The 23762-nt window shown below is 68.2% G+C and overlaps 2 protein-coding genes across 4 annotated transcripts in view; both read right to left on the bottom strand.

The window, feature by feature from the left end:
* Nucleotides 1-2873: 2873 nt before the first annotated feature.
* Nucleotides 2874-15828, bottom strand: ADORA2A (adenosine A2a receptor). The gene is made up of 3 exons (XM_059676103.1): nucleotides 15617-15828; nucleotides 8596-9165; nucleotides 2874-4513 (listed from the first exon to the last, which is right to left on the bottom strand). The coding sequence occupies exons 2-3, from the start codon at nucleotides 8925-8927 to the stop codon at nucleotides 3607-3609; spliced, it is 1239 nt and encodes a 412-aa protein (XP_059532086.1). The 5' UTR covers nucleotides 8928-9165; nucleotides 15617-15828; the 3' UTR covers nucleotides 2874-3606.
* Nucleotides 15829-19995: 4167 nt separating this feature from the next.
* The window catches only part of SPECC1L (sperm antigen with calponin homology and coiled-coil domains 1 like), a 55669-nt gene continuing 51902 nt past the window's right edge, over nucleotides 19996-23762 (bottom strand). For all 3 annotated transcript variants that reach the window (XM_059676568.1, XM_059676567.1, XM_059676569.1), the window contains 3 exons: nucleotides 23238-23354; nucleotides 22417-22476; nucleotides 19996-22174 (listed from right to left, as the gene is read on the bottom strand). In XM_059676568.1, coding sequence (XP_059532551.1) covers nucleotides 22085-22174; nucleotides 22417-22476; nucleotides 23238-23354 — 267 coding nt within the window. In that variant the 3' untranslated portion in view covers nucleotides 19996-22084. The remainder of the gene's footprint in view (nucleotides 22175-22416; nucleotides 22477-23237; nucleotides 23355-23762) is intronic.

Below are 23762 nucleotides of genomic sequence, written 5' to 3'. Positions count from 1 at the left end.
CGCAGCCGACCTGGGCAGCCTGCGCTCTGGCCGCACACACGGGTGAGCAGGAGGCAGGGCCAGCTCCCAGCGTGGGCCCGGGCCACCGGCATCCACTCCCTCTGACTCAGGCCGCCCGCACCCGCTGGGCCCAGGCGCTGCACCTCGGCGCCCAGGAGCCTGGAGCCCCTTCTGGGAGGCCTCCCAGAGGAGAAGACGGAACCCCATGGGGAGAGTCGGAGCCGCAGAGGCAGGATTCAGGATGGCGGGGAGAGAAGAGGGGAGGGGAGCCTTCCACGGGCCTGTCCCTCAGGGGAGCCAATCCTGAGCCAGGCCTCCACCCCCAGGCGCCCGGGGGACTGGAGGGGGGCCTCTGACCGCACTGCCATGGAGAGGGGCTGCGGCCACCCCCAGGACAGGCCTGCGGTGGGATCTGTGCTGAGGACCCGCCGGCATGAAGCCTGGGAAAGGCAGGGAGAGGGCAGGGGGGCCATGGGCAGAGCTGCAGCCCTCGGAGCAGCCGGGCCCCAGGCAGCCGGGCCCAGAGCAGACAGGCGCCTGCACCCCCGGCCGCCAGCTCCGTTCCCCTTGCTGCTGCCAGCACCTGCCCGTCGGGGTAGCTGCCCTCATACACGCGAGCGCACACACCTGTGTCCTCTGACGGCCAGGGAGCGGTGTGCACCTGCTTGTGTCTGCACGTGCGTGTGCGCCTGCACCCGAGACCGGCTGGCCGTGGGAGCCTGCGGGAGCGTGGGCGCCTTTGTGCCTGGAAGCCGTGCCTGAGCCCCTGGCCCGGTCCTTCCCCGAACCCCAAAGGCTCACCCCCAGCTCGGCTCCCAGGAAGCCCCAGAAAAGGCGGGAGAGACGTGCTTCCTCCCTACCTTTGCGGCTCCTCTGGCCTCTCCACCAGCTGCTCTGAGGACACGCAGCATCCGGGCTCTCGGCCTCCTCGGGGTCAGCCCAGGCCACGGCCGCCCTCAGCCCACAGCCAGCACCGCCCGGGTGTGGGGCGGAGGAGGAAGCCGGCCTGGCCGGGAGGGCGGCTGGTGCAGACCTGGGGTTCGCAGCCAGGCTGAGCATGAGGCTCCGGGGAGATGGGGGTCGCTGCTGCTAGGCCCCCCCGGGGTCTCGGGAAGGCGCTGCGTCCGTGCAGCCGCCCGGGGGCCTCTAACGGTGCAGCAGGAACTTAGAGCCGAACCCGCCGTGCCGGCTGGGACGCCTGTGTGCGCACCCACGGGGAGAAACAGCGCCAGGCCGGGCGCGAGCGAAAGGAAACCCAGGCGCGCGGTGCCAGGTGCAGGCGCTAGGCTGCGGTCCAGGCGGGGCCAGGTGCTCCCACTGTAGCCACAGTCCCGTCTGTAAGCGGAGGGGGGCGGGGGGTGGGCGTGCTGCCATTTTATACTTGACAACCTGGCGGAAAGCAGTGAGTGAGGGGGAGCACGACTTGCAGTCAGATGACCTGGGTGTTTATTTTTTCATTTTCCATTGATTTTTAAAAATATGTTTTTATTGGTTTCAGAGAGGGAGAGGGGGAGAGAGAGAGAAACATCAGTGATGAGAGAGAATCATGGATCGGCTGCCTCCTGCACGCCCCACACTGGGGATCGAGCCCGCAACCCGGGCCTGTGCCTTGACCGTGACCTCCTGGTTCAACCACTGAGCCACGCCGGCCAGGGTATTGTCCATTGATTTCCAGAAAGAGTGGAAGGGAGGGAGGAGGGGGAGAGAGAGAGAAACGACGATGAGAGAGAAACACACCGATTGGCTGCCTCCCGAAAGCGCCCCTACAGGGGCTGGGGAACCTGCAACCCAGGTACATGCCTTTGACCGGAAATCAAACCCGAGACCCCTTGGTCCACAGGCGGACGCTGTAACCACTGAGCAACAGCCAGGGTTTAAGTTCCCTCCTGCCCCTTACTAGACCTGGGCAAGTGCTGACCCTCGGTTCCGAGGGGCGGCGTAGGCTCCCTGATCAGCCGTCCATCAAGGACGCTGCCTGAGGTGCCCGGGGCGCCCCGACACTCCCTCCCTGGCCTCCCTGCCTGCGTGTGCCGGGCCCGCAGGTGGAGCAGGTTGCTGGTGTCCCCTGGGCCGCGACCCTCGCCCTCTCTGAAGAGCGCCCCCCTCCTTAGGCCAGGAGCCCGGGGCAGGCAGAGCGAGCGCAGGAAACACCTGCTCCTGATGCGTTTCCTGCTGGGAGGAGGAGGAGGAGGGGTGACCCCCGGGAAGGTGGTGCAGCCCCGCCCCTCTCTTCCCTGATCTCTTGAGGGGCGAAGCGGGCAGTGGGAGGGTGGGCATAGCTCTGAGAAGTAACACAAAGAGCTTCACTGGCCCTCGCTGGTGTGGCTCAGTGGATAGAGCGTCGGCCTGCGGACTGAAGGGTCCCGGGTACGATTCTGGTCAAGGGCACCTGCCTGGGTTGCGGGCTCCATCCCCAGTGAGGGGTGTGCAGGAGGCAGCCGATCCAGGATTCTCTCTCATCATGGATCTTTCTCTCTCCCTCTCCCTTCCTCTCTGAAGTCAATAAAAACATATTTAAAAAACAAAGAGATCTTCTTTGAAGGACTTTAGGAAGGTGACGAGGGAGGGAGGAGCCTGGTCCCCACGCGGAGGGAGGGGTCAGCTGTGTGTGGACGGGGAGCAGCTGACCCCCCCCCCCGACAGGGACCGCCCCCCCCAGGGACCCCGGTCTCAGGGCTGCACGTGGGCATCTGAACTCTGGTGCGACCAGGCAATCTGTCCCTCAGAGGCTGAGAGCCTGGGAGGCCCCCCGGGCAGGCAGGCTGTCTGTCCGTCTACACACATGCACACAGTCTCGCACACACGGCACACGCCTGTACGTGTGCGCCAGGCCACTGTGGAACGGGAGAGGAACTCAGACGCCATTCTCGTCGGACAGGCTTAAAACACAACTGGCTCAATGTTTATTTTATCTCAGAAAAAGACACTCCCTTCGGAGGGAAAGGCAGTGCGGGCCTCCACCTGGGCCGGCGGAGCCTCCCCGGCCCCCCACGCAGGCCAGCCCGGACCTCCCCCAGCCCCTGCCGGCTCCATCGCGACGCCCCGTCCTCGGCCCAGCTTCGTCACCCCAGGAGATGGCTCTGGGCCATCCGGGGGGGAGAGGGCCGCCCAGGGCTCCCCGGGGCCGACTCCTGGTGCCAGGTGAGCAGCAGGACTGACGACAGCGAGGGACAATAATAAAATAAACGGGGTATCTTCACACTTAAAATTTTCTCCTGGAAAACAGAGTCAAACACCACTTTCAGGCAGAGCAGCTCCCAAACCCTCGGAGAGTCCGGGGAGGGGGGGAGGCAGGGCCCCTCGGAGCCACGCCCCAGCCTCCGGGCCCGCGGCCTGCTCTGCAGAGACAGCGACGAGGTGGCCCTTCGCGTGGGGACCAGACCCAAGACGCTCCGATGCTGCGCTCCTGGCCGGCACAGGGTCTCCCCACATGAAACACCTGCTCTCGGACTCCAAACCCGCCTGCCGGGCCTCGGGCTGCGCCAGCCAGGCTCCCCCCTGGGCCACGGGGAACCAGCCCGGGAAGGGAAGGTCTGGGCGCAGTCACACCCCCACCAGGAAGAGCAAGAGTCCCTTCCCGGGGGAAGGGGCCAGCGCAGTGGCTCCTCAGGACACGCCTGCTCCGTCCCGGTCCAGGGGGCCCTCGAGGCCGGGGGAGTCCGGGCACGGCCCCCCGAGCTCGTGGCCGAGGAGCTCCACGTCAGGGAGGCCCGTGTCCCCAGGGAACCCGCAGGCACCCCGTCCACTCACCAGCCCCAGAGCCGAGCTGTCGGGCCGCCGCTCCGGGCGGGGGGCGCTGCCGTTGGCCAGCACCCCAGGGGGGTGGCCGTTGAGGCGCAGGCTGATCTGCTCCCCGTCACCGCCCTGAGCCGCCCCGGCCCGGGCGCTGGGGCCGCCCGCCTTGAAGGGCTCCCGCCGCCGCAGGACGTGGCTGCGGATGATCTTGCGGAAGGTCTGGCGGAACTCGCGGATGCGGTAGGCGTAGATGAAGGGGTTCACCACGGAGTTGGAGTGCGAGAGGATGATGGCCAGGTACATGAGCCAGGACGGGGCGTGCCCGCACCCGGGGCAGAAGAGGGTGAAGCAGTTGACGATGTGCAGGGGCAGCCAGCAGAGGGCGAAGAGCCCCACGATGATGGCCAGCGACTTGGCGGCGTGCACCTCCTTCTGCAGCGTGGACCGCGTGCGCCCGCCCGGCAGCGGCCGGCTCTCCATCTGCTTCAGCTGCCGCCGCGCCGCCAGGAAGATGCGCAGGTAGATGCCCAGCATGAGCAGCAGGGGCACCAGGACGCAGGCGAAGAAGTTGTAGTAGACCATGTAGTTCATGGGCACCACGTCCTCGAAGAGGCAGGACACCTGGCCCTCCCTGCACTTCTGCGAGTGGGTGCGGTTCTCGCGGGGCCCGCGGCAGTTGTTCCAGCCCAGCATGGGCGTCAGGCCGATGGCGAAGGACAGCACCCAGCAGACGGCGATGATGCCCTTGGCCCTGGCGCCCGTCACCAGGCCGTTGTACCTGCGGAGGGGAGACCAGCATCAGGGACCCCAGCCACTTCCCGCCTCCGGCCTCAGGTTCCCCCCTGGAGGCTGCGGGAGAGCAGCCCCCCGCCCCCCGAAAGGCAACCACTGCACAGACGTCCAGGTGATGATCGACAGCATGACAAGTAGTCCTGGGACCGCATCGGTTTGGTCGGAGGAAATGAATAAGTGAGGACTGGGGGGCAGGGTGTCCAGGGGGCAGCCAGTGCCGCCCGGCCCCCCCGCCCTGCCATGCAACATGGGTGCCCAGCGCGGCCGGGTCCCAGGACGGGCTGGACAGCGGATTTTCGGGGTGAAATCTCCCATGGCTTCCGCGTGTTTTATAAAAATATATTTTCATTGATTTCAGAGAAGAAGGTAGAAGGAGAGAGAGATAGAAACACCAGTGATGAGAGAGAATCATGGATCGGCTGCCTCCTGCACACCCCACACTGGGGATCGAGCCCGCCACCCGGGCCTGTGCCCTGACCGGGAATCGAACCGGGACCTCCTGGTTCACAGGTCGACGCTTACCACGGAGCCACGCCGGCCGGGGCCCCATGGCTTCCGTTTTGTCAGCTGATTCACATGAAGGAAACAAGTACCTGGTGGCCTCAGACCTCTCCTCTGGCCCTCGTTTCACAGGTGGGGACACCGCGGCCCAGGGAGGGCAATGGACTTGCGGTGGATGTTCCGGAATCCAGAGGCCACTCAGGCCAGGGCAAGTCGGTGGGTTCGGAAACGACACCCGTTCTGAACGCACACAGTCGCCGCAGGGCCGCTCCCCGGGGCTCCCGGCCCCTCAGCGGGGACGCGCCGTGTCTACCGAGAACCCAGCCTGCCCCGCTCTCGTGCTCTGGGGCCGCACATCCAAAGTCACCGGCTCTTCCTGTCTTTCGGCAGCTAAGACTTCCACGCCCTGGCTCTGTGCCCGGCCCCGTTTCCGTCCGCCCGCCGCGAATACTGTCCCACATAACCACGTTGCGTGCGGGCTCCGTTCGTGTTAACATTTTCCCGAGGAAAGTGTGTCCCTCCCTGGGCGCTGGCGCCAGTGCGCTCCCATCATTCTGCCTCTCTAGCCTCAGTTTCCTCAGCTGTGAAGTGGGACTAAGAGGCCGAGGCCTGAAGCACTGCCCCCCCCCCCCCCCCCCGCAGGATGTAGGATCAGTGGGTGGAATCCCAGGGAGGCTGATGACAGCGAGGCTCCAGGCAAGAGCGTCTAGGCTGAGCTGCTCACGGGAGAAATGGGCCGCCCCAGGCGGTAGTGAGCTTCCGGTCATTGGAGGCAATCAAGCAGAAATGAGCCGTGATGGGGATGGTGTGGAGGGCCCTGGAGGCCACCTGCTTGGGGGATTTGCTCTTGGTTCTCCAGCAGCTGCCCGCCCGCTGCCCGCCTGCAGCCGAGGCAATGACAGAAGGGGAGCTGCTGGGAAGGGAGGGAGCCTCGCGACAGCAGGCAGGAGGGAGCCTGGGATGCGGGCCCGGCCTGAGGCTCCGGGACACGGGCTGGACAGCTCTGGTCTGTCCACTGTGACCGCAAAGGAAGGCCCTCGTGGGGACAGAGACAAACGGCATTGCCCAGCGGAGCTGCTTCCGGAAGGGCCAGGGGGCGCGGGGCGGGGCAGTTCCACCCTTTTGTTCCTCAGGCTGTGTTAGTGCTCCAGGCGTTACTCATGTTTAAAACCACCAGGTTCATTTTGTTCCAAAGAAAGCCCTCGGCTTGAGGCCCTGGCCCAGGTCCCAGGAGCTGAGCAGCACTCGCCCAAAGGGGACAACGGAGCAGAATTTGGCCCAAAGGGGACAGTGGCTGAACCCACCTGCCACAGCCGCTGGACTTAGAGCGTCACATGGCGGCCTCTTGGGCCTACCGTGGTGGGGACCGGGGATCGCCTGGGGGAGGGGTGATGGGACCACCCAGGGGAGGGAGCCCAGAGGGGTCAGGAAGCGGGCGGAGGACCCGCTGCCTCCATGGTCTCCCAGCTCACAGCTGCCCCTTCCTGGGGGCTTCGTTACCCACAGGGAGGGCTCACCCCATGATCCAAGAGTACCCCCTGAGTTCCAGGGGGCTCCATGTGCATCTGCCCTACACTGGGAGCCCTGGGCTGGCCCCGCCCACCCCTGCCTGCCTGCTCCACCACCTCTGCTTGGCCGAGCCCACAGGCTCATTCCCCCGGCCTCTGCCCAGGAGGGTCACCCCAGCCCAGCGGCCACAGTGCCCACGGGGGTCAAAGGCAGCCGTGCACTCTCTGCCCCAGGGGAAGGCGGAGCAGCCCCTCCTCACCTCTGTGGGCACCAAGGACCAGGAGCCCCACCTGGGCCTTCTGCGGGGCGGGCAGAGCGCAAAGGCCCAGGTGTGGGCGGAGCTAGGGCCTGTTCGGAAGGTGGTGGGAGTCGGAGGGCGTGGGGCAGGTTCATGCTCCATCCAGGGCCCCTTCAGAACCTCCCGCAGCTCAAGAAACAGCCGAACCCCCTCCCGCCCCCCGGGGCTCACCCCTCGGCCGCTCCCTGGACCCTCACCCCCTCTGTGAGCTCAGATCAGAGAGGCCTGTCCCTCTTACAGACGAGGACACGGCCCAGAGGGGGACAGCGGACTTTCCAGGGTCACACAGCACATCCCCTCCTCCTACCCCAGAAACCAGGAGCAGGAAAAGGCAGCCAGGGCCCTTCCGTGGCGACCACAGCCTCGCTCTCTCGCCTGCTGCTGCCCTTGGCGGGGGCGGGGGGGGGGCGGGGAGTGAAAGTGAGGCTGGGCTTTCCCATCAGGCCCGGCCAGGCCCAGCCCACGCGCAGCCTGACCTGCAGTGAGAGCCAACACTCCGTTCTCCGTCCACCTGGGAGCCCACAGACCCGCCCTGGTCTGGAGCCACCCTCGCGGCCTGGACGCTGCATGCTGCCCTGACTGAGGCCGGCCCTCTAGCTGGACCAGGGTCCTGGGCTCTCCTGGCGCAGCCTCCTGTTGGGCCACACGGCCAGTCCTCTCCTCATCTGAGCCGCGTGACGAGGCTGCCCGCTCTCCTCTGAGCTGGGGGACAGGAACGCTGAGCTGGGGCGGGCTCCGGGGGACCAGGGCCACCAGCTCCCCAAGGACGGAGTCGCAGTGGGTGGCAGGCCTGCTGGTTCCCAGGCCCCGGCCCAGCTGTGCTGCCCGCTCGCCTCGCACGCGGTGTGGCCCCGAGCTGGCCTCTTCCCTGGGAGTCCAGAAAAGAAGAGGAAATGACCGCTGAGGGCCCCCTTGGGCTCGACACTAACTTTCCATTTGCTCATCCAGCCGCTCCTCCTGCTCCCGCCGACGCCCCACCTGCTTGGGGCTGGGGTGCCCCCATCCTCCGAGACCTCCCGGGAGCCAGGGGCAGGGAGGTGGCAGGAGGCCCCCAGGCGGGAGGACACTTCCAGCCGCATCCCTGGCTGGGGAGATGGAGGCCACCCTTAAACACAGCCTCCCGGAGTCTTCCCTAGCACCGTGACTGGAGTCCCTTCACAAAAGATTCACCGTGAAACCCCTCCGCCAGCTCCCCCTCCTCCCCCACGCACAGGCTGGTTCCCCCAACACACACACACACACACACACACACACACACACACACACACACACACACACACTGGTGGCCCCAGGAGCACAGACTTTGCATAGAGGTTCATATGCAAATGACTCCTGCAGCCTCCGGCCATTACTTCCCCTCCCGGGTCATTCTCCTCCAGTGCAGACTTCAGACCTGAGCTGGCGGAGGGGGCAGGCTTCTAGCTCAGATCCTGTGGTTTCCCGGGGTGCCCCCTCCCCGCCCCCCAACTGTGTGAGCACATTGCCCAGGCCTGGGCCACGCTCCTCTGCCACCAGCGGAGCACGGCGGCCTCCTCCCCCAGGCGAGTCTGGGAAGGGCCAGGGTGCCCGGTGCCCACAGGGACCAGCTAGATCGGTACGCCTGCTGCCGACGTGCCAAGCCCGGGGCAGCCCCAGGTGGAGCTCCGTGGCCCTGTCACCTCCACACACTGACCCCACAGACAAAACCCCGACCGTGGGTTCACCCCGACCACCGGCACCAGCCAGACCCGGGCCCGGCCGCCTCTGCGCCAGGCGCTCACCGGAGGGGGATGCGGATGGCGATGTAGCGGTCAATGGCGATGGCCAGGAGGCTGAAGATGGAGCTCTGCGTGAGCACCAGCACGAAGCAGGCGAGGAAGAGGCAGCTGTGGCAGACGGAGCAGAACCCGATGCTGATGGTGATGGCGAAGGGGATGGCCAGGACCCCCACGGCGATGTCGGCCGCCGCCAGCGACACCACGAAGAAGTTGGTGACGTTCTGCAGGTTGCTGTTGAGCCACACGGCCCAGCACACCAGCACGTTGCCCAGCACGGCCAGCACGGCGATGGCCAGCTCCACCACGATGTACACCGAGGAGTCCATGCCGGACATGGCTGCGGGCGCACGGGGGCGGCGAGCACGCGGGCCGGGCCAGCTCACGGTCCATCGCTGCAGCGCAGCCGGCGCCCAGGCCCCGCGCCCCCCCCCCGCCCCCCGCAGGAGCCCCGAGCGCGCCTGGGGGGCTCCCTAAGGGCTTCTGCGCGGCTGACTCGGCGTCCCCAGGAACCAGGCCGCCCCCGGGGGTTCCGGCGGCATCTCGCTCAGCTCGGCGTCAGGGTTCCCCCAGCACCTGCAGGGGAGAGACCTCGTGAGGGGCTGGGCCGCTGCGGGGGTGCGGGGGGGGCCCCGCTGTATTCCCCCCAGAGGCCTCAGCCCAGCGAGCGGAACCTTTCAAAGTGAAGTCACACACGTTCGTCCCTCACCTGAGCTTCTCAAACCCATGGCAGCCTGTGAGTCCCTGGTCCCTGAGCTCGCTGCCCCCCTACAGCCGCCCAGAGAGGCCCCCTCACCGCCCCCCACCCCCGCGCTCCCAGGCCCCCACCTTCCCTTTCAGCCGGCCTGGCACTCCCTCCCCGCACGGCCCAGGTCGGAGCAGCTGGAGGCCTGTGCTCCCTGGAAGGAGCGGGGCTGTCTGGTCCTGTACCCCCCGCAGCAGCTGAGCCCTCCTGCCGCCCCAGGGGGTGGAGCAGGCCCCCCCGGGAGCCGCCCCTGCAGCCCCCGCCCGCTGCCTGCACGTGGGGCGGGGCAGCAGCTCACCTCCCTCCTCCCACGCCCGCTCCCCAACCTGCTCGCTGCCTGGCGGTGCCGCGTTGGGCGCCTGGCAGAGAGGGGGCCCAGCCAGGACGTGCGGGAGACTGTGGACAAGAAACGTGCGGAGGGTGGACCCCGCAGAGCCTCGGGGCCACGTCAGCGCTCGCCCCTGATTCTAGGAGGAGGAAATACAGTTCTGAAAGGGCTTCCCGGCGTCGGAAGGCCACGGCCATGTGAGGGTCACTGACCCCCGAAGCAGAGGCAGGGGGCTCGGTACCCCCAACCCAACGCCCAGTGGACCCCCTGAGCCAGTGCCTCTTCCCACCGCCTCTGTCTCACCCGGTCACACGTATGTAGGCTCGTGGGGTCCCCTCTATGCCAACCACCCCCCCTCCAGTCCCGGCTCCCCTGGGCCCAGGTGTGCACGGGCAGCGCCTGCCGCCAGCCCGGACAGGAGGCTGGAAGCCTGCAGCCCCCTGCACATGGGCCGAGGAGTCCCTCTCCTCCAGGAACCGCGGGATCCAGATGACGGACCAGCACCGACCCACCGGCCACCCACAGGCCACCCACCGGCCACCCACCGGCCAAAGCACGCCCCACATTTCTTAGGAGCTGACGCCTGCTGCCCAGTCCCAGCCTCGGCCCCTGCCCTGGATGCCAGGCTGACTCCCAGCCCTCTGCCCAGCGGCCCCATGCCACCCTGCGTACCCCCCCCCGCAGTCCTCAGGGTCTCCCCCCCCCCCCCCGGCCCCTCTGTGTCTGGCTGCCGTGTTGAGCAGCACTGGTACCAACACCCTTCCTGCTGTCCACAGGCCCGGGGCCCCCACCCCAAGTCTCCCTGGAGGCCACAGATCCTCTGGCCCAGGCCAACCCTGCCAGGAGCTAAAAACACACCACACGCCCCTCCAGCTGGGCCCTCAAAGGCCGCCCCTTCGCACGGCTGGTCGCCCCCATCCTTCCCACAGAGGGCCGGGCGAGGCTGGCCTGGACAACGGGCACCCTGGGCATCGCTGGACCAGGCTCTCCCAGTGTGAGCACAGCACGGAGCCGGAGGCTGGGGGGTGGGGGGGAAGTGGGGGAGGCGGAGGCGGGCAGGGACCACCAGGGCCCCGAGGGAAGGCCTGGGGGAGGAGGTGCCGTGACTGGCCTTTACTAGACGTTTGTGGTGTAAACGCTCCGATTAAGGCCAGTTATGGCGACTCCTACGTCACCGGCAGGAACCAGCAGTCACTGCCCACGGCCAGTCCGTCTGAGACGCGTCTCCAGCCCCCAGGCCCCGCACCCTGAGCTGTGGCAGGGGCCGCCTGCCTGGACAAAGGGCTGTACCCCAGCCCCCCGTAGCCCTCCGTGCAGCCTGGCGGCGCCGGGTCCTGTGTGTTCACTGTCCCGCGAACCCCATCTCGCCCGGCCTCACCGTGAGCGTAACTGTGAGCGTAACCGGGTGGAACTGGCCGGGAAACAGCAGCGGGGAGTTCCTGGGGCCTCCGGGCCCTCTCGCTCCCCTCCCTTCCCAGGCCTCCCCGCCCCACCCCCGGGGCTGCAGGGGGGCCGGGGCGTGGGGAGGGGCTGGGTGGGCTTCGTGGTGGCTCTGTCCGTCTAAGCAATCCTCCAGCCTCTGCTCTAGCCGGGAGGGGAAAGTGAATATTAATCACGTCTCATTTCCCCGCGATGGTCCCTCGCTGGGGCCGGCGCGGGGGTCAGGCGCTGTCCCACGCACAGCACATGCCCGCGCACGTGCAGGAGCCACGGAAGGACCGCCCGGGGGAGGCCACCTCGGCGTCCCGCCTCCCTCCTCGCCCTCGCTGGCCTGGCGGCTTTAATGAAAACTCCACTTAATCAAAACCCACATCTTTCCCGGCCCAATTCTGGCTCCTTGTGTGTCGGGCTAGCGAGGCTTTCTGTCCACAAGCCAGATGGTGGCGGTGCCCCCGGAGCCTGCTGGCCCCACACCTCTGACCTGGGGGCGGCTAAGGGCAGCCTGAGCCCCGCGGGCGACTCAGACCTGGCGCAGCCACACTGGGCCCACTCCCGGGCTCCCACGTCCCGGCCTCGGACTCCGGTGCCACCTTCTCCTCCCAGATGTTTCCCAAGCACCTACTCAGCGCCAGGCAGCCGCTGGCCCCCGGGAGCCCTGTGCCACCTGCTGCTGAGCCTGGTGCCAGCAGGGCCCTGAGCCGACAGGAGGGGGCCTTGACGAAGGATTTGCCCCAAGAGAGTGTCCTGAGGGCCAGCGGCCACCCTGGCGATTGCCCAAGACACTGAGGATTGTCAAAGACATAAAGAAAGGAACAGCGTTCATAACCAAGCCCGAGGACTACGGATGGGCGGGCAGAAATGAGACAGGTGTATGTGACCACGAAACAGCACCACGTCTTCGTCTCACAGCCAGACGTTCATCTCAGAAGCGAATGCTGGAGGGACGGAGGCAGGGAGCACGCGCTCCGGGGCAGGTGGGGTTTGACGGCCGCCCTGGGGCCGCCCTGGGAAACTCACGGAACCTCACCAGGCGACGGAGTCCCCAGGAGAGTCGTGGGACAGGGAAGGCAGGTCGAGGAGCAGCGACAGGGTCGGGGGGCTGCGTGGGAGGGTGCAGAGGGCAACAGGCAGTTCGGCTCCTGCTCCCAACCACAGCCACCTGCCGGCCCTGCCCTGACGCCCAGAACCCTAGGGCCTGGGGGCCCCCTGACCCCTGACCCTCCTGGTCTTGGCGGTGTGAGCAGCCACCAAGTACGGTCGCCTCTTTCCTCCCTCCCTCCCTGCAGGGCTGCTGGTGGCTCCCACTTCAGGAACTCGGTGCAGGCAGGGCCTGGTCCCCGCGCAGGCACCCAGGGGTGCCTCCTCCCCCACAGCCCCTTGGGTGTGTGGTGGCTGTGCTCAGCCCCAAGGGGCAGGATGTGGGCAGGAACAGGGCGGGCATTCAGCCCCCTGCACGGAGCCTGGCCTCCGAGGAGACGCCCCATTGTCAGCCCTCAGGGCGCAGGGCCTCCCCAGCTCCCTTCTCCCCACTGGGCACCCAGAGTCCCCCCAACCCCCCATGTCCAGGCCAGATGCCAGAGAGGCTGCAGGCCCCCTCATCCCAGCCTGAGGTGGCCACTCACCCCGTCCCTGGCTGCCTCACCTGACACCCCCTCCGAGGGGCCAGTCCTCAGCACAGGGTGCTGGGTGCCCACCCTGTGGTGGGAGGAGCCCAGACGGGGCCCCACCCATGGTCCACCCCTGAGACCCTTCCCCTCTGTGCGGCTGGGGGCGGGGGTGGGCACACACCCAGGCCTCCCTGGAAGGAACTAAGGGCAGGGTGATGGGCCCTGAGGTGCCTGGAGAGGAGCCAGGGGGGGGGGGAGGGAGCTAGCAGAAGCTGGGCTGCGGAAGGGGCAGTGCCAGGTGCCGTCTGGCCCACTCCACGGACCCGGACCCTCGAACCCCACACAGTCTGCAGAGGCCACTTGGGGGCCAGACAGCAGCCCCGAGGGCCAAGGGCGGAGACCCCGGCCCAGACCCCGAGGCTCTCACCAGGTGATGCTGCCCCCCCCCCAAGGTGACCGCTGGGCTGCCGACAGGAGGAGGTGGGAGCACAGCCCCTGCCCGGCCATCCTGCCCAGGCCGGCCCGCAGGGGTGTGGGCCCAAAGGGGCCTGGCCGGCTTCTCCGAGCAGAGGCATCGCTGGCCTGGGAGGACAGGGAAGGGGGGGCGTCCAGGCAGAGAACACGGCCCCGTGTGGCAGGGAAGGCCGGGGCCGGGAAAGCTGGGCCCCTTCCCTGCGGAGGGGGAAGGCTGCTCTTCCCTCCGCCCAGACCCCTGTCCCCGCAGGCTCCATGGCTGCCAAGCCCGGGCCCTCCCCGGACTGTGGGCTGGGGACCTCCCACCACTCACCGCCCCTCCCCACGCAGGGCCCCCGCCCGGACCAGAGACCAGGCTCCTGAGGGCTCCGCTCCCACCCCAGCCCCAGCTCCTGCTCATCTCCTTCCCCCGCCATCGCCAGCCGCCCTGAGGCCGAGCACCCACCGCCCCGGGCACCCACCGCCCAGCAGCCCTCCCTCCGGTGGCCGCCAGCGCTTCCCCGGCCCAGACCCCTTCCCGGGGGCGAGGACGCATCCCTTTTGGTAACTGGGCACCTGACTCTGCGGTCAACTCAGCACCCCTGACCCCCCCCAAACCTCTCCCCACCCGTCCTCCACGCCCGCAGTCGGTCTGGCCCCCGCCCCCTCCCTCCGGGCGCACACCTTCCAGCGTCGTCTGAACTGATGCTGACCAGCCGGGCGCCTAGGTCGGCGGGACGGCGTTTCCAGCTCCTCCGGGCGAGGTCCCTGCAGACCCGCCGTCTACACCAGCGACGGCCAACCTTCTGAGCTCGGCGTGTCCGCATTTGAAAAACCCTAACTGAACTCTGGTGCCGTGTCACACAGAGAAATGTTTTGATATTTGCAACCAGAGTAAAACAAAGACTTACATTTTTGATATTTATTTTATATATTTAAACGCCATTTAACAAAGAAAAATCAACCAAAAAAATGAGTTCGCGTGTCATAGGTTCGCCATCACTGGTCTACACAGCGGGCACTGTCCGGGCCACCGGGGACCCTGAACTTCGCGGGGTGCCAGGCCCTGACGCCACAGGTCCCGCTGGCAGCGACCCTTGTCGCTGACCCTACGAGGCTCACAGCCCCCCCCCCCCCCACGGGCCCAGGGCAAGCACAGCCCCTGCCCCTGGTCTGCCCGCCGCCCCGGCCCCGCGGCCATGCCCGGCTCTCCCTCCGCCTGGCGAGGCTGCTCCTGAGAAGACGGGATGGGGGGGGGGGGCGGGCAGTGACCCAGGTGGGGGCGGCGAGCTCTCGGGTCCACTGGTTGTCCTTGGAGCAGCCATTGTCCTTGAGGAGCTCCCGGGCTGCGGGACCAGGAGGGGGGACCTGCCCTTCAGGGGCCAGCACCAGAGAGGTCGCACACCAGTCCCCAGGGGGCACCAGGCCGGCAGCCCCAGACCCCGCACCCTCCCGGCCACTGTGCCCAGAGCTCCTGTCCGCCCTGGAGCCGACAGGACAGCTCTGGGGTCAGAGGTGACAGTCTGGGGGTGCGGAGGTGACAGTCTGGGGGCGCGGAGGTGACAGACTGGGGGCGCAGAGGTGACAGACTGGGGGCGTAGAGGTGACAGACTGGGGTGCAGCGTGGGCTGCACAGCAGGGGCCAGGGGAGCTCAGGACCCCGGGTGGACGGGCCTGGGGAGGGGGAACCCCCTCCCCGCTTCTGGCTTCTCCCCCGGCCGCGGCCCCAGCCCCGATGTGGGAGCCCGACCCCCATCGCAGTCGGGGGAGTGGAAGGGAAGCGGGGCCACGCCGGGACTCAGTGGGCTCTGCCCCATGCCCACCGCCGTCATCCCCCTTCCGCCGGGCAGCGTCCAGGGCGCGCCCCCACCCACCCGCCCCGGCCCCTCCTGGACCCCGAAGTCCGGTCCCCGCCACCCCGTTCACGGGACGGGCCCACGCTCCGCTTTCTCGCCGCCCCGGGCGTGCGGGGTGCCCGGCGGGTGCCCACGGCGCCCCCTCCGACAGCGCCGCCTCCCGACAGTCCCGCGTCCCGCCCGCCCGCCCCGAGCCGCGCTCTGCGCCCCCAGCCCCGGCCGGGCGCCCGGACGGACCGAGGGCGGCTCCCCGTCACCGGCGGGTCCGGACGCCGACCCGGTGCCGCGCCGCCCGGGGCCCGCGCCCGTCCGCCCGCCTCCGCCGCGCACCGTCCCGACAGTCGGGGCGCCCGAGGGCTCAGGGTGTGCGACCCGCAGCCGCCCGCACCCGCCACCCGGACCCCAGCCCGCGGGCTCCCTCCCGGCGGCGGGTGGGGAGGTCGGAGCGGCGGGCACCCAAGTGGGTGGGACCAGAGCCGCTGGCCCTGCCCCCGCCTGGCAGCCCCGACAGCCCCGGGCCCCGCCGCCCGCGACCCTCGGACCCCGGACCCCGGACCCCGGACCCGGACCCCGGACCCCGGACCCGGACCCGGCTGACCTGCCGCTGCGCGCCGCTCCGCTGTCTCGGCTGCCGCTCGGCTCCGGCTCCGGCCGCGCCGCTCACGGGCGCCCCCTGCAGGCGTCTCCGAGGCTGCGCTGTCCCCGCCCCGCCCGCCGCGCGGGGAAACCGAGGCCCCAATCGCGGGGGGAATGGGGGGCGGTGCCGCCGCCCGAAAGCCCGGCGATGCCACAGGGGAGCCCGGCCTGCTCCTCGGGGCGCCGTCGGCTCCGCCAGCGCCACACGCGCGCCCCTGCGACGTGTCTCGGCCCCAGACGCCCCGCCCCGCCCGAGGCCCACGCTCTCCCCCCTGGAGGCCCCGCAGTCCTGCTGGCGGGGTGCCTGTGCCATCCCCTCCCCAGTGCCCGCTCCTCCGACACCCTTCCGTGGCCTGGAGGCCGCCCCGCCTCCCCGCCCAGCTCGGGGCCTCGGGACGCCCCCGCCTGCCCCCCAGCCTGGCCCTCGCTCCCCGAATCTCGTTGGGCTGGGGTGTAGGTGGGGGTGGCCCCTCGGCTCAGAGGATGCCTCTGGCCCCCGTTTCCAAGGGCCCCTCCGCGCCCAGGTCCCGGAGCAAAGGGCGGAGAGTCACTTTCTGCTCCGATCGCGACCCTGGGGCCAGGAGAGGTGCCCCCCCACCCCCACCCCCGCGCCCCCTGCAAGCCCCAGGCCCATGTCCTGGAGACTGCAAATCGCAACCACCTCACATCCGGCCCCAGCCCAGCGAGCAAGGGACGACCTTTGACCCTCGCCTCTGGAGACTGGAGTGGCCGAGGCATTGACAGCTGCGCGCTGGTGGCCCAGGGCTGCAGGACGCTGCACTGACTGTCCTGGGCGACAGGGTCCCAGGGAGAGGCCAGGGCGGAGGGGCCTGCCCAGGGCCGCTGGACCCCAGGCCTGAGGCCAGGGGATGTCCCTGCACAGCGGCTGGGAGGAGCCAGCAGGTGGGAAGTGGGGTGCAGGCGCTTGGCCGCACATCTGGAGCCGGAGCCTGGACTGTGCCTACCACTTGCCCTGACTCCTGGCAGCCTTGGTCCCCTGGCAGCTCCGGGGCTGTGCCTGGCGCCTGTGCCCATGGGGCCAGGTCGCCCTCCATGAATGTCCCGTGGGCCCTCCCTCTGAGGCAGGGGAGGGGTGAGGAGGGCAAACGGGGAGAAGCCAGGGCCCCAACACACCTGGTGGGGCCTCGCCTGACAGTGTTCTTTCTCATGGGGACCGCCCTGTGACCTCCAGCCTGGCCCTGTCCCAACACCCCCCCCCCCCCCCATCGAGGCCTTTGTGGAGTCCCAGCTGCATATACCATCCCCCACACCCTCCATTGAGGGGGATGGGGGACCGCAGGAGCCACCCCTATCTCCCCAGGCTCTTGCTCACCCCGTGAGGGAGCACCCCCGCCCCGGGTGGGGACACTGCCCTGCGTTGGCTGGGCTGCCTGTGTGGGCTCCCCCCGCCTCGCCTCCCCTGTAACGTGGGCTGTTTGCTTCTGCCCTGCACCTCCTGAGCCAGCGTCAGGCCGGGGGGTACCGGCTGGGGGCCCTGCTGCTGGGACTCCGAGCAGGGTAAACGCCGACCGGGGGACAGCCCCTGCCCCCCGATTGGGCCCATAGTCATTCAGGTCCTAACTCAACAAGCAGGCGAGGCACAGCGTGTCGCGTCACCTGGGGCCCGGAAGGGGCGATGGGGGCTCATGGGGCAGAGACCCAGCCAACCTCATGGTCACTCTTGTCCCTCATCGCCCCCCCACATGGGCCCAATGATGCTCTCCCCGCCATTTTCATTCTGGGGCCCAATGCCCTTCCCACCCAGACCACCTCGCGTGGGGCCAGGCCACACCTGCCCCATGCTGGCCATTCCCCACCCTCGGGGCCAGAGTGCCGAAGCCCTCAGCGTTCCCCCCTGGGGCCCAGTGGACAGCCCCCCACATCGGTGTGGGTTCCCCAGGCCTGGGCAGCTGTATCCTCATGCCAGAGTGGCCCCAGAACCCGTGTCCCCGGGAGGGAGAGCCAGGCCCCTCCCCATAGGGAAGGGGCTGCTCCCCTGGTCCTGTGTTGTCCGTCACACACCTGGTCCGGTGTAGCCATTGCCCAGGGACCCTCCGGCTCAGCGGTGCCAGGAAGCAGACACACGTGGACGTGGGCACGGTTGACTCACACCTGCTCAGGGCTCTCCTGGGGGACCCCCTGCTGCTGTGCCCCCCAGAGCCTGAGAGGCCGCACCCTGGCACAGAGCCTTGAGGTCACTTCCTCGACCTTGGTCTTGCTGCGCTCTCGCCAGCCCTGTGCCCCGTCCTGAGGCGGACGGAGACCCTGTGCAGGGGTCTTCCCCTGGGCCCGACTCAGGAGAGAGGGAGCCCCGATGGTGGGGACACAGGCCTGCTGCCCCTCGGTGGGCACGGGGTGCCCCTGCCCGGCCCCAGCCCAGGCTCTGAAGGCTGTGGGCACCCGCCCTTCCGCCCAGGCCAGGCTCCTGGGGCCAGGCAGGGCCAGCTGGGCTCCCCGCCCCCTCCCCACCGGGGCCTTTGTTCCTGGCCAGGATGCACCTGGGTGGCCTCTGGCCCCGGATTGTTTGCTGCAGGGCCAGCTGGGCCGCCTCCTGGAGAAAGAAATGCCAGACCCAGGACCAGCGCGGGTGGGTGCTGACCAACTTCTCCAAAGGGGAGGGGCCCCGGGCACTTCCTGGGGCTCTGGGATTGAGGAAGTGGGGGGCTCACAGGGGGGGCTGTCCAGACTAAGGCAGCCCCGAGAAGGCGACACCCCCGAGACGCTCCCCAGCGCCCAGCCTCAGGAGCAAGGCCACCCCCAGCCTCGCTCCCCCAGCCCCGCCCAGGGAAGATGCTCCAGCCCATCCTGGCTTCGGGGCTCAAACAGCAGCCCCACTAGGAACCCCGAGCCCGGGGCGAACCAGGCGCATCCATCCGCGGAGATGGGAGACTGAGGCCGGGGGCGTGGCCTAGCCTGGGCTGTGTGGGGGGCAGGGACAGCCCTGTGCCTGCTGGGGCCTCTACTCAACACCCGAAGGGTGGCCCTGAGCAGGAGCCCCGACACCACTGGCAGCAGCCGCCACCCCCAGGCCCACCCCCCTGCACCCCTACCCCAGGCCCCACCCCATCCACTTCAGAGAGCAGGGGGGTGGGAGCAGAGTCTAGCAGGAGACCCCTTCTCGGGGTTCCCCTATTGCAGAGGTGGGAACAGCCCTGACCTGTCACCGGTGTTGGTGGCAGACCTGTGTGGCTGGCGGGTGAGGCCGGGGTCAGCGCTGGCTGTGTGCCACCAGGACAGCGCGCGCCCAGTCTGAGGCGATGCACAGGGTGTGGGGTCCTTTCTGGATCTCTCTCCGCCCTGAGGAATGCCTTCCTGCTTTTACTCACCAAAGCCATGGCCCAAAAAGGTCCTAGAACCTTCCCTAAGTCAAGGTTAAAAGGATTCCTTTCCCACAAGTGCTGCCCTGGGGCGGGCAGTGTCAGGTTGAAGGAAGTGGAGCCCTGGGTCAGCTCTGCCAGGAGCCAGGTGACCTGTCGCCTGAGGGCACCACCACCTCTGAGGCCAGGAAGTCACCCGACAGGAAGGTATTGGGGGGGGGCACCCCCACCCGAGGGGCATCAGCTACGCCAGCCAGTGCTGCCCCCACTGCCCGGGTGCAGGCGAGGTCCCCTCTGCCGCTGCCACCGGGTCCACTCCGTGCACGGCCAGCAGGATGGCTGGGCACACCAAGTGCACACGAGCTCCTGGTCGCAGCCACAGCCTGGCCCAGGGGGTGGCGAGGAGCCAGAGCCCCGCGGTCCTGGCTCGGTGCCCCCACTCCCAGCCCCAACCTCAGGATGGGGGCGCTGTTCTGGAGTCCGGCCACCTCGGGCTCAACAGCACTGTCACCCCCCAACTCAGGTGGTGGGGTTTGGGCCTCCGGATGGACCCCCGACTCTGGGGAGGGGGTGCAGGCCCAGGAAGGGCGCCCCGGGTCACCATGCAGTGTGGGAGGCGGGTCACGCGTGTGACATGTGCACCGTGCCGAGATGCGGTGCCGTTCCTGGCTGTGCTCACGGATCCGTGATCATTCCACGCAAGATGCAGGAGAAAAAGGCCTGACTGGTTGGGTGCCTCTGGGGGTATAATCGTCGATCTCTAGGTTTCTCTCTGAGGCCGGGCCCCCATCTCACAGGACAGCTTGGTGCTCCTGGGGTCTCAGGACCCGACTCACCTGGGCCAGGCCCCACCTTGGGCCTGGGCATCGACCAAGGCCGTGGCTGTGCAGCGCAGCCCAGGGTGCGACCTGCCCCAGCTTCTCCCAGGTCCCCCCTCAGCCAGTCCCAGGAGGCGGCCGGGGTCCCTCCCACATGAGGTCAGAGGGCAGCAGGAGGTTGTGCACTAGGAAAGCCCAGCCTGACATGTTTCAACAACTTTAATACATTTAAGAGCATTTAATACAACAAAGTAAAAGCATCGCCAGCGCAAGCCCTGGCCCTTTCGCAGGGATGCTCATGCTCGGAAGGAACCGAGGCAAACGACTTTCTGGAAGCTTCTTGTGACGCCGCTGGGCTACGGCACCTGAGGGTCACGCTTAGGCGTGTGACCACCCAGAACCACTCTGTGATAGGATCCTATTGGAAAAAAGCACGAAGTCACGCTTCTGGAATCTTCTGCAGACCCACATGCAGATGTGGGCAGCCCGGCCAGGTGCCCCTGCATGGCCTGTTGTCAGGGAGACGGTGGACCCCCAGACAGGCGGGCCTGGGGCCAACCCTCCTCTTGGCCACCCTCTGCCCTCCCACTGGCCCCAGGGCATGACCTGGATGCGGCTGGCCACGTGGGCACAGCCCATCAGCAGGAGCTGCCTGAGCTGCCAGGCCGGCTCATCCGGCTGGGAAGGGGCAGGTGTGAACTGCAGACCAAGAAAGTCTCCTCTTCGTTGGACCAGAGGCTCCCCCAATGTCATGAATAACAACGCGCAGGCTGCAGTCGGACACGGGTGCCCACAGGCCCGTGAGGGAAGGGGAGGACCCAGGTGGGCGGTGAAGGCCCCGCGGCATCGCCTGTCCACAGAGCCACCAGGAGCAGCACCGGCGGGAGGACGGGCAGGAGGCGCCCACTCAAGGTTGCGTGTCCGAGGGGCTGGGCTCTGCGCCCCGGCTTCTCCTTTCTTAGCCCAATGGGGGCGTCTTACAGAAAGCTCCCCAGGCAGCAGCCAAGCAGCCAGGGCAAGACTCACAGCCACCTGTGACCCGGCCAGCGAGCCGCACACACGCCCAGCTGCTCCGTCACCATCACTCTCTTCTCGGCTACAGACACGCCCCGCTCCTGGTGGAGAGCGTGCTGGAATGCAGACCCGGGCCCTCTGGCCGGCGGGTGGCCTTCCGTGGGCCCCTCCTGGCAGCGTGGCTGGGGCAGCGAGCCTGCTTCCCCTGCGACTTCCCAGGCGCTAACAGGTGCATCCGACGCCGGCTGCTGCGCCCCTGCAGAGACCTGGGCTCCCCGTCCCAGGAAGGACCGAGTCCCCCCAGAGTCGCGCCAACAGGACAGAACGCCCGGGGGAGCAAGGCTTTGGTTCAAACTGCAGAAGGGCGGTTGCAAGGCCGCCTGTAGCCTGGGACATGACCAGCGTTGCCCAGCCAGGGCCCGGGCCTCCGGGCGGCGGCTCCCCTCGCAGGAGTTAAGGCACTTCCTCCCGTTCCGCCCAGGAGGCTGCACGCAGGCAGCGCGGAGTGACCGCCTTCCGCCGCCCGGGCCCCTGGGAGCCGTTCTGTGTTCTCCTGCCGCGTCCCCACGCTGACGTCCAGTTTGTGCTTCATCTCCAGGCTTAGGAAACCAGGTAACTTTGGTGCTAACACAACAGGAGCTACTTTCCCTCGATATTGCTCATGAGAAAAACCACGTCTTTTAACTAGAGAATTCCTTATGATCAGGTCTTTTAGGTCACAGCTGAGCTTCCACGCCCCTTCAAGGCCGGAGGAGCGGTCGTCTCCTGCGCTGGGGGCCCGGCGGCAGCAGAGGGCGGGGGAGCCCGACTTCGTCACCGCCGGCTCCGTCTGAGAACTGCATGGCGCTGGCGTGACAGCCCTGCGCCCCGCTGCTGGGCGACACCCTGGAAACCAAGCCCACGTCAAGCGGGGCCCACTCGGTGCCGGAGCAGGAAGCTGCCCTGGGGGCAGAGCTGGCGGAAGCTTTACCCCGGAGCTGCCCTCCCCGTGCAGCTGTGCACGCGCCTTGGTTTACACGCCCCAGCCTCACAGCTCAGCGTTCTCTTCCGAGCAAACTCAGCAGCCGACGGGCATGCGTGGCGTCTGAGCCCACGCTGACCGCTGACGGGACAGGTCAAGGGGAGGAGCCTGCTTGGAGCCTGGCCACCCAGGCCCGAGTTCTCCCGCCCTGGAGGCCTGGGCTGCAGGCTCGCACGCTGGGGCCGCCTGGAGTTGCTGAAAGCTTCATGGGCGTAGCTAATGGTGCTGGTGGTGCCTGTGGCCGGGGCCGTCGGGGGTGCTCAGGTCTCGAAGTACTTGTAGATCGCCGTCACGTACAGCATCACGTTCTGCCAATCGGGCCGCTCCGTTCGCACCATCTCATTAATGTCCTGGCAGAGAAGGGAAGGCCTGGTTAGAGTTCCCTGGCACCTCCCGGCCCGTCACAGCCTCAAGGCTCTCGGGCTGGGCAGGGCCTCGGAGGCCTCTGGTCTAAGCCCATCACCCCTCAGAGGCTGGACGCCTGCTCCATTTCTACCAGGGGCCCGGACACGGCGCCCACAGGCATCTCCCTTCACGAGGAGCGCGCGTCCTCACAGAAAGGGGCCCGGCGGGACTGGGGGCGGGGGCTCACCAGGGTGGACTTGATGCCGACGCTCTCCGCCGCCTGGAAGGCCAGGGTGAAGTTCCTTCGCTGCAAAAGAGACAGTGTGAGGGTCTGCACCGGGTGCGCTGGGGCAGCCCGGCCTCCACGTGCCACCAAAGCACATACAGGCGAGTCCTCAGGACCCCGCTGGACGCCGGGCCCGCAAGGTGCTGACCGCCCCTCACAGGCCCGGCCACGCACGTGTACCTTCTCACTACAGAAAAGGTCTCTCGCAACCATCAGCCCTCAGCCACCGGAGCCCCAAGCGCTGAAGAGAAATAAGCCCCTGTTGAGAGTTTCCTCCCTGTGGGAACTTCAAGGCTGTCTGAAGGGCATGAGGGGCTGAAGGCGGGGTGCGCAGGGGCCGGAGGAGAGCTGTCCCCTGACCTGTCCCCAAGCAGCTGCCTGACGGGACACTCAGACCACTGCCTGGTCCGCGGGGCTCGGCTTCAGCCATCCTGGGCCTGGAGGGGTGGAGACGGGCTGGGACGGTGGGTGCTGCTCACACCTTGGGCACCTCCCTCTGCCAGTTCTCGTGAAGCCCTTGATCTGACATGTCGCCCCGGGAAGGGCGGGCGGCTCCGCCGGGGAAGTCATTACCCGTAAACGCCCGCCCGAGGAGGGTGAGGCTGGCTCAGCACTGATGCTCTAGGGCCAGAATAAGAGCAGGGGCCGGCCACCAGGGCCGCGCTGTGGTGTGGCGGCCCCCCGCGTGGCCCATCGATTGGGGGCTCTGCTTCCCCCCCCCCCTGCCCCTGGCTCCCTGGGTGAGGAGGCCGCCGGGGCTGCCAATCCGCAGCCTGCCTCACCTTGTCTTGGCTGTTGAGCTCCTGGTACGGAATGTGGGCTGGCAGGTACGTGTGCAGGAGGGCACAGAAGGCCAGCCCGTCGTTCCAGCTGCTGCTGAAGTTTGTAATGTCGATGTTCTGCGGAGAAGAAGGGAAACACATAAGCAACACACTGGTCTTCTCAGGAGAATGCTGAGGAGGTGGAGGAGTCTGGGCCGCCACATGGCCTCTGGAGCAAGCACGGGGGCTGGGCCACGCCCAAGGCCTGGCTGTGTCCGTGACTGGCCCTTTCCTCCCTGCCCCCCAACCCCCACCCGCAGATCGCTGCCATCGGTGGCAAACATTGGAGCTGCCCTCCCCACCTGGAGGAACCTGGGTGCATGTCCCATAGCCCTGCAGCCTCGCGGGCACTGGGAAGAGAGGGTCCGAGCCAGCCTGCACTTCCACCCCATCTCAGTCCCAGGAAGCAGCCAGTAGGGGGGAACCTTTCCAGGGAAGTGACCTGTCCAAGGTGCTGGGCTGCAGCAGTGGGGACAGGGATGGGAC

The sequence above is a fragment of the Myotis daubentonii genome, chromosome 19 (genome assembly GCF_963259705.1).
Source record: "Myotis daubentonii chromosome 19, mMyoDau2.1, whole genome shotgun sequence".
NCBI classification, from domain to species: domain Eukaryota; kingdom Metazoa; phylum Chordata; class Mammalia; order Chiroptera; family Vespertilionidae; genus Myotis; species Myotis daubentonii.
The sequence above is the reverse complement of the archived record's forward strand: the minus strand, read 5'-3'. Positions and strand labels throughout refer to the sequence as shown.

Bases quoted from the DNA above. Each gene is read 5' to 3' on its own strand.
- ADORA2A (XM_059676103.1), bottom strand. From the start codon at position 8,927: ATGTCCGGCATGGACTCCTCGGTGTACATCGTGGTGGAGCTGGCCATC. The intron at 4,514-8,595 runs GTGAGCGCCTGG...TCCCCTCCGCAG, and splicing joins GCCATCCGCATCCCCCTCCG to GTACAACGGCCTGGTGACGG.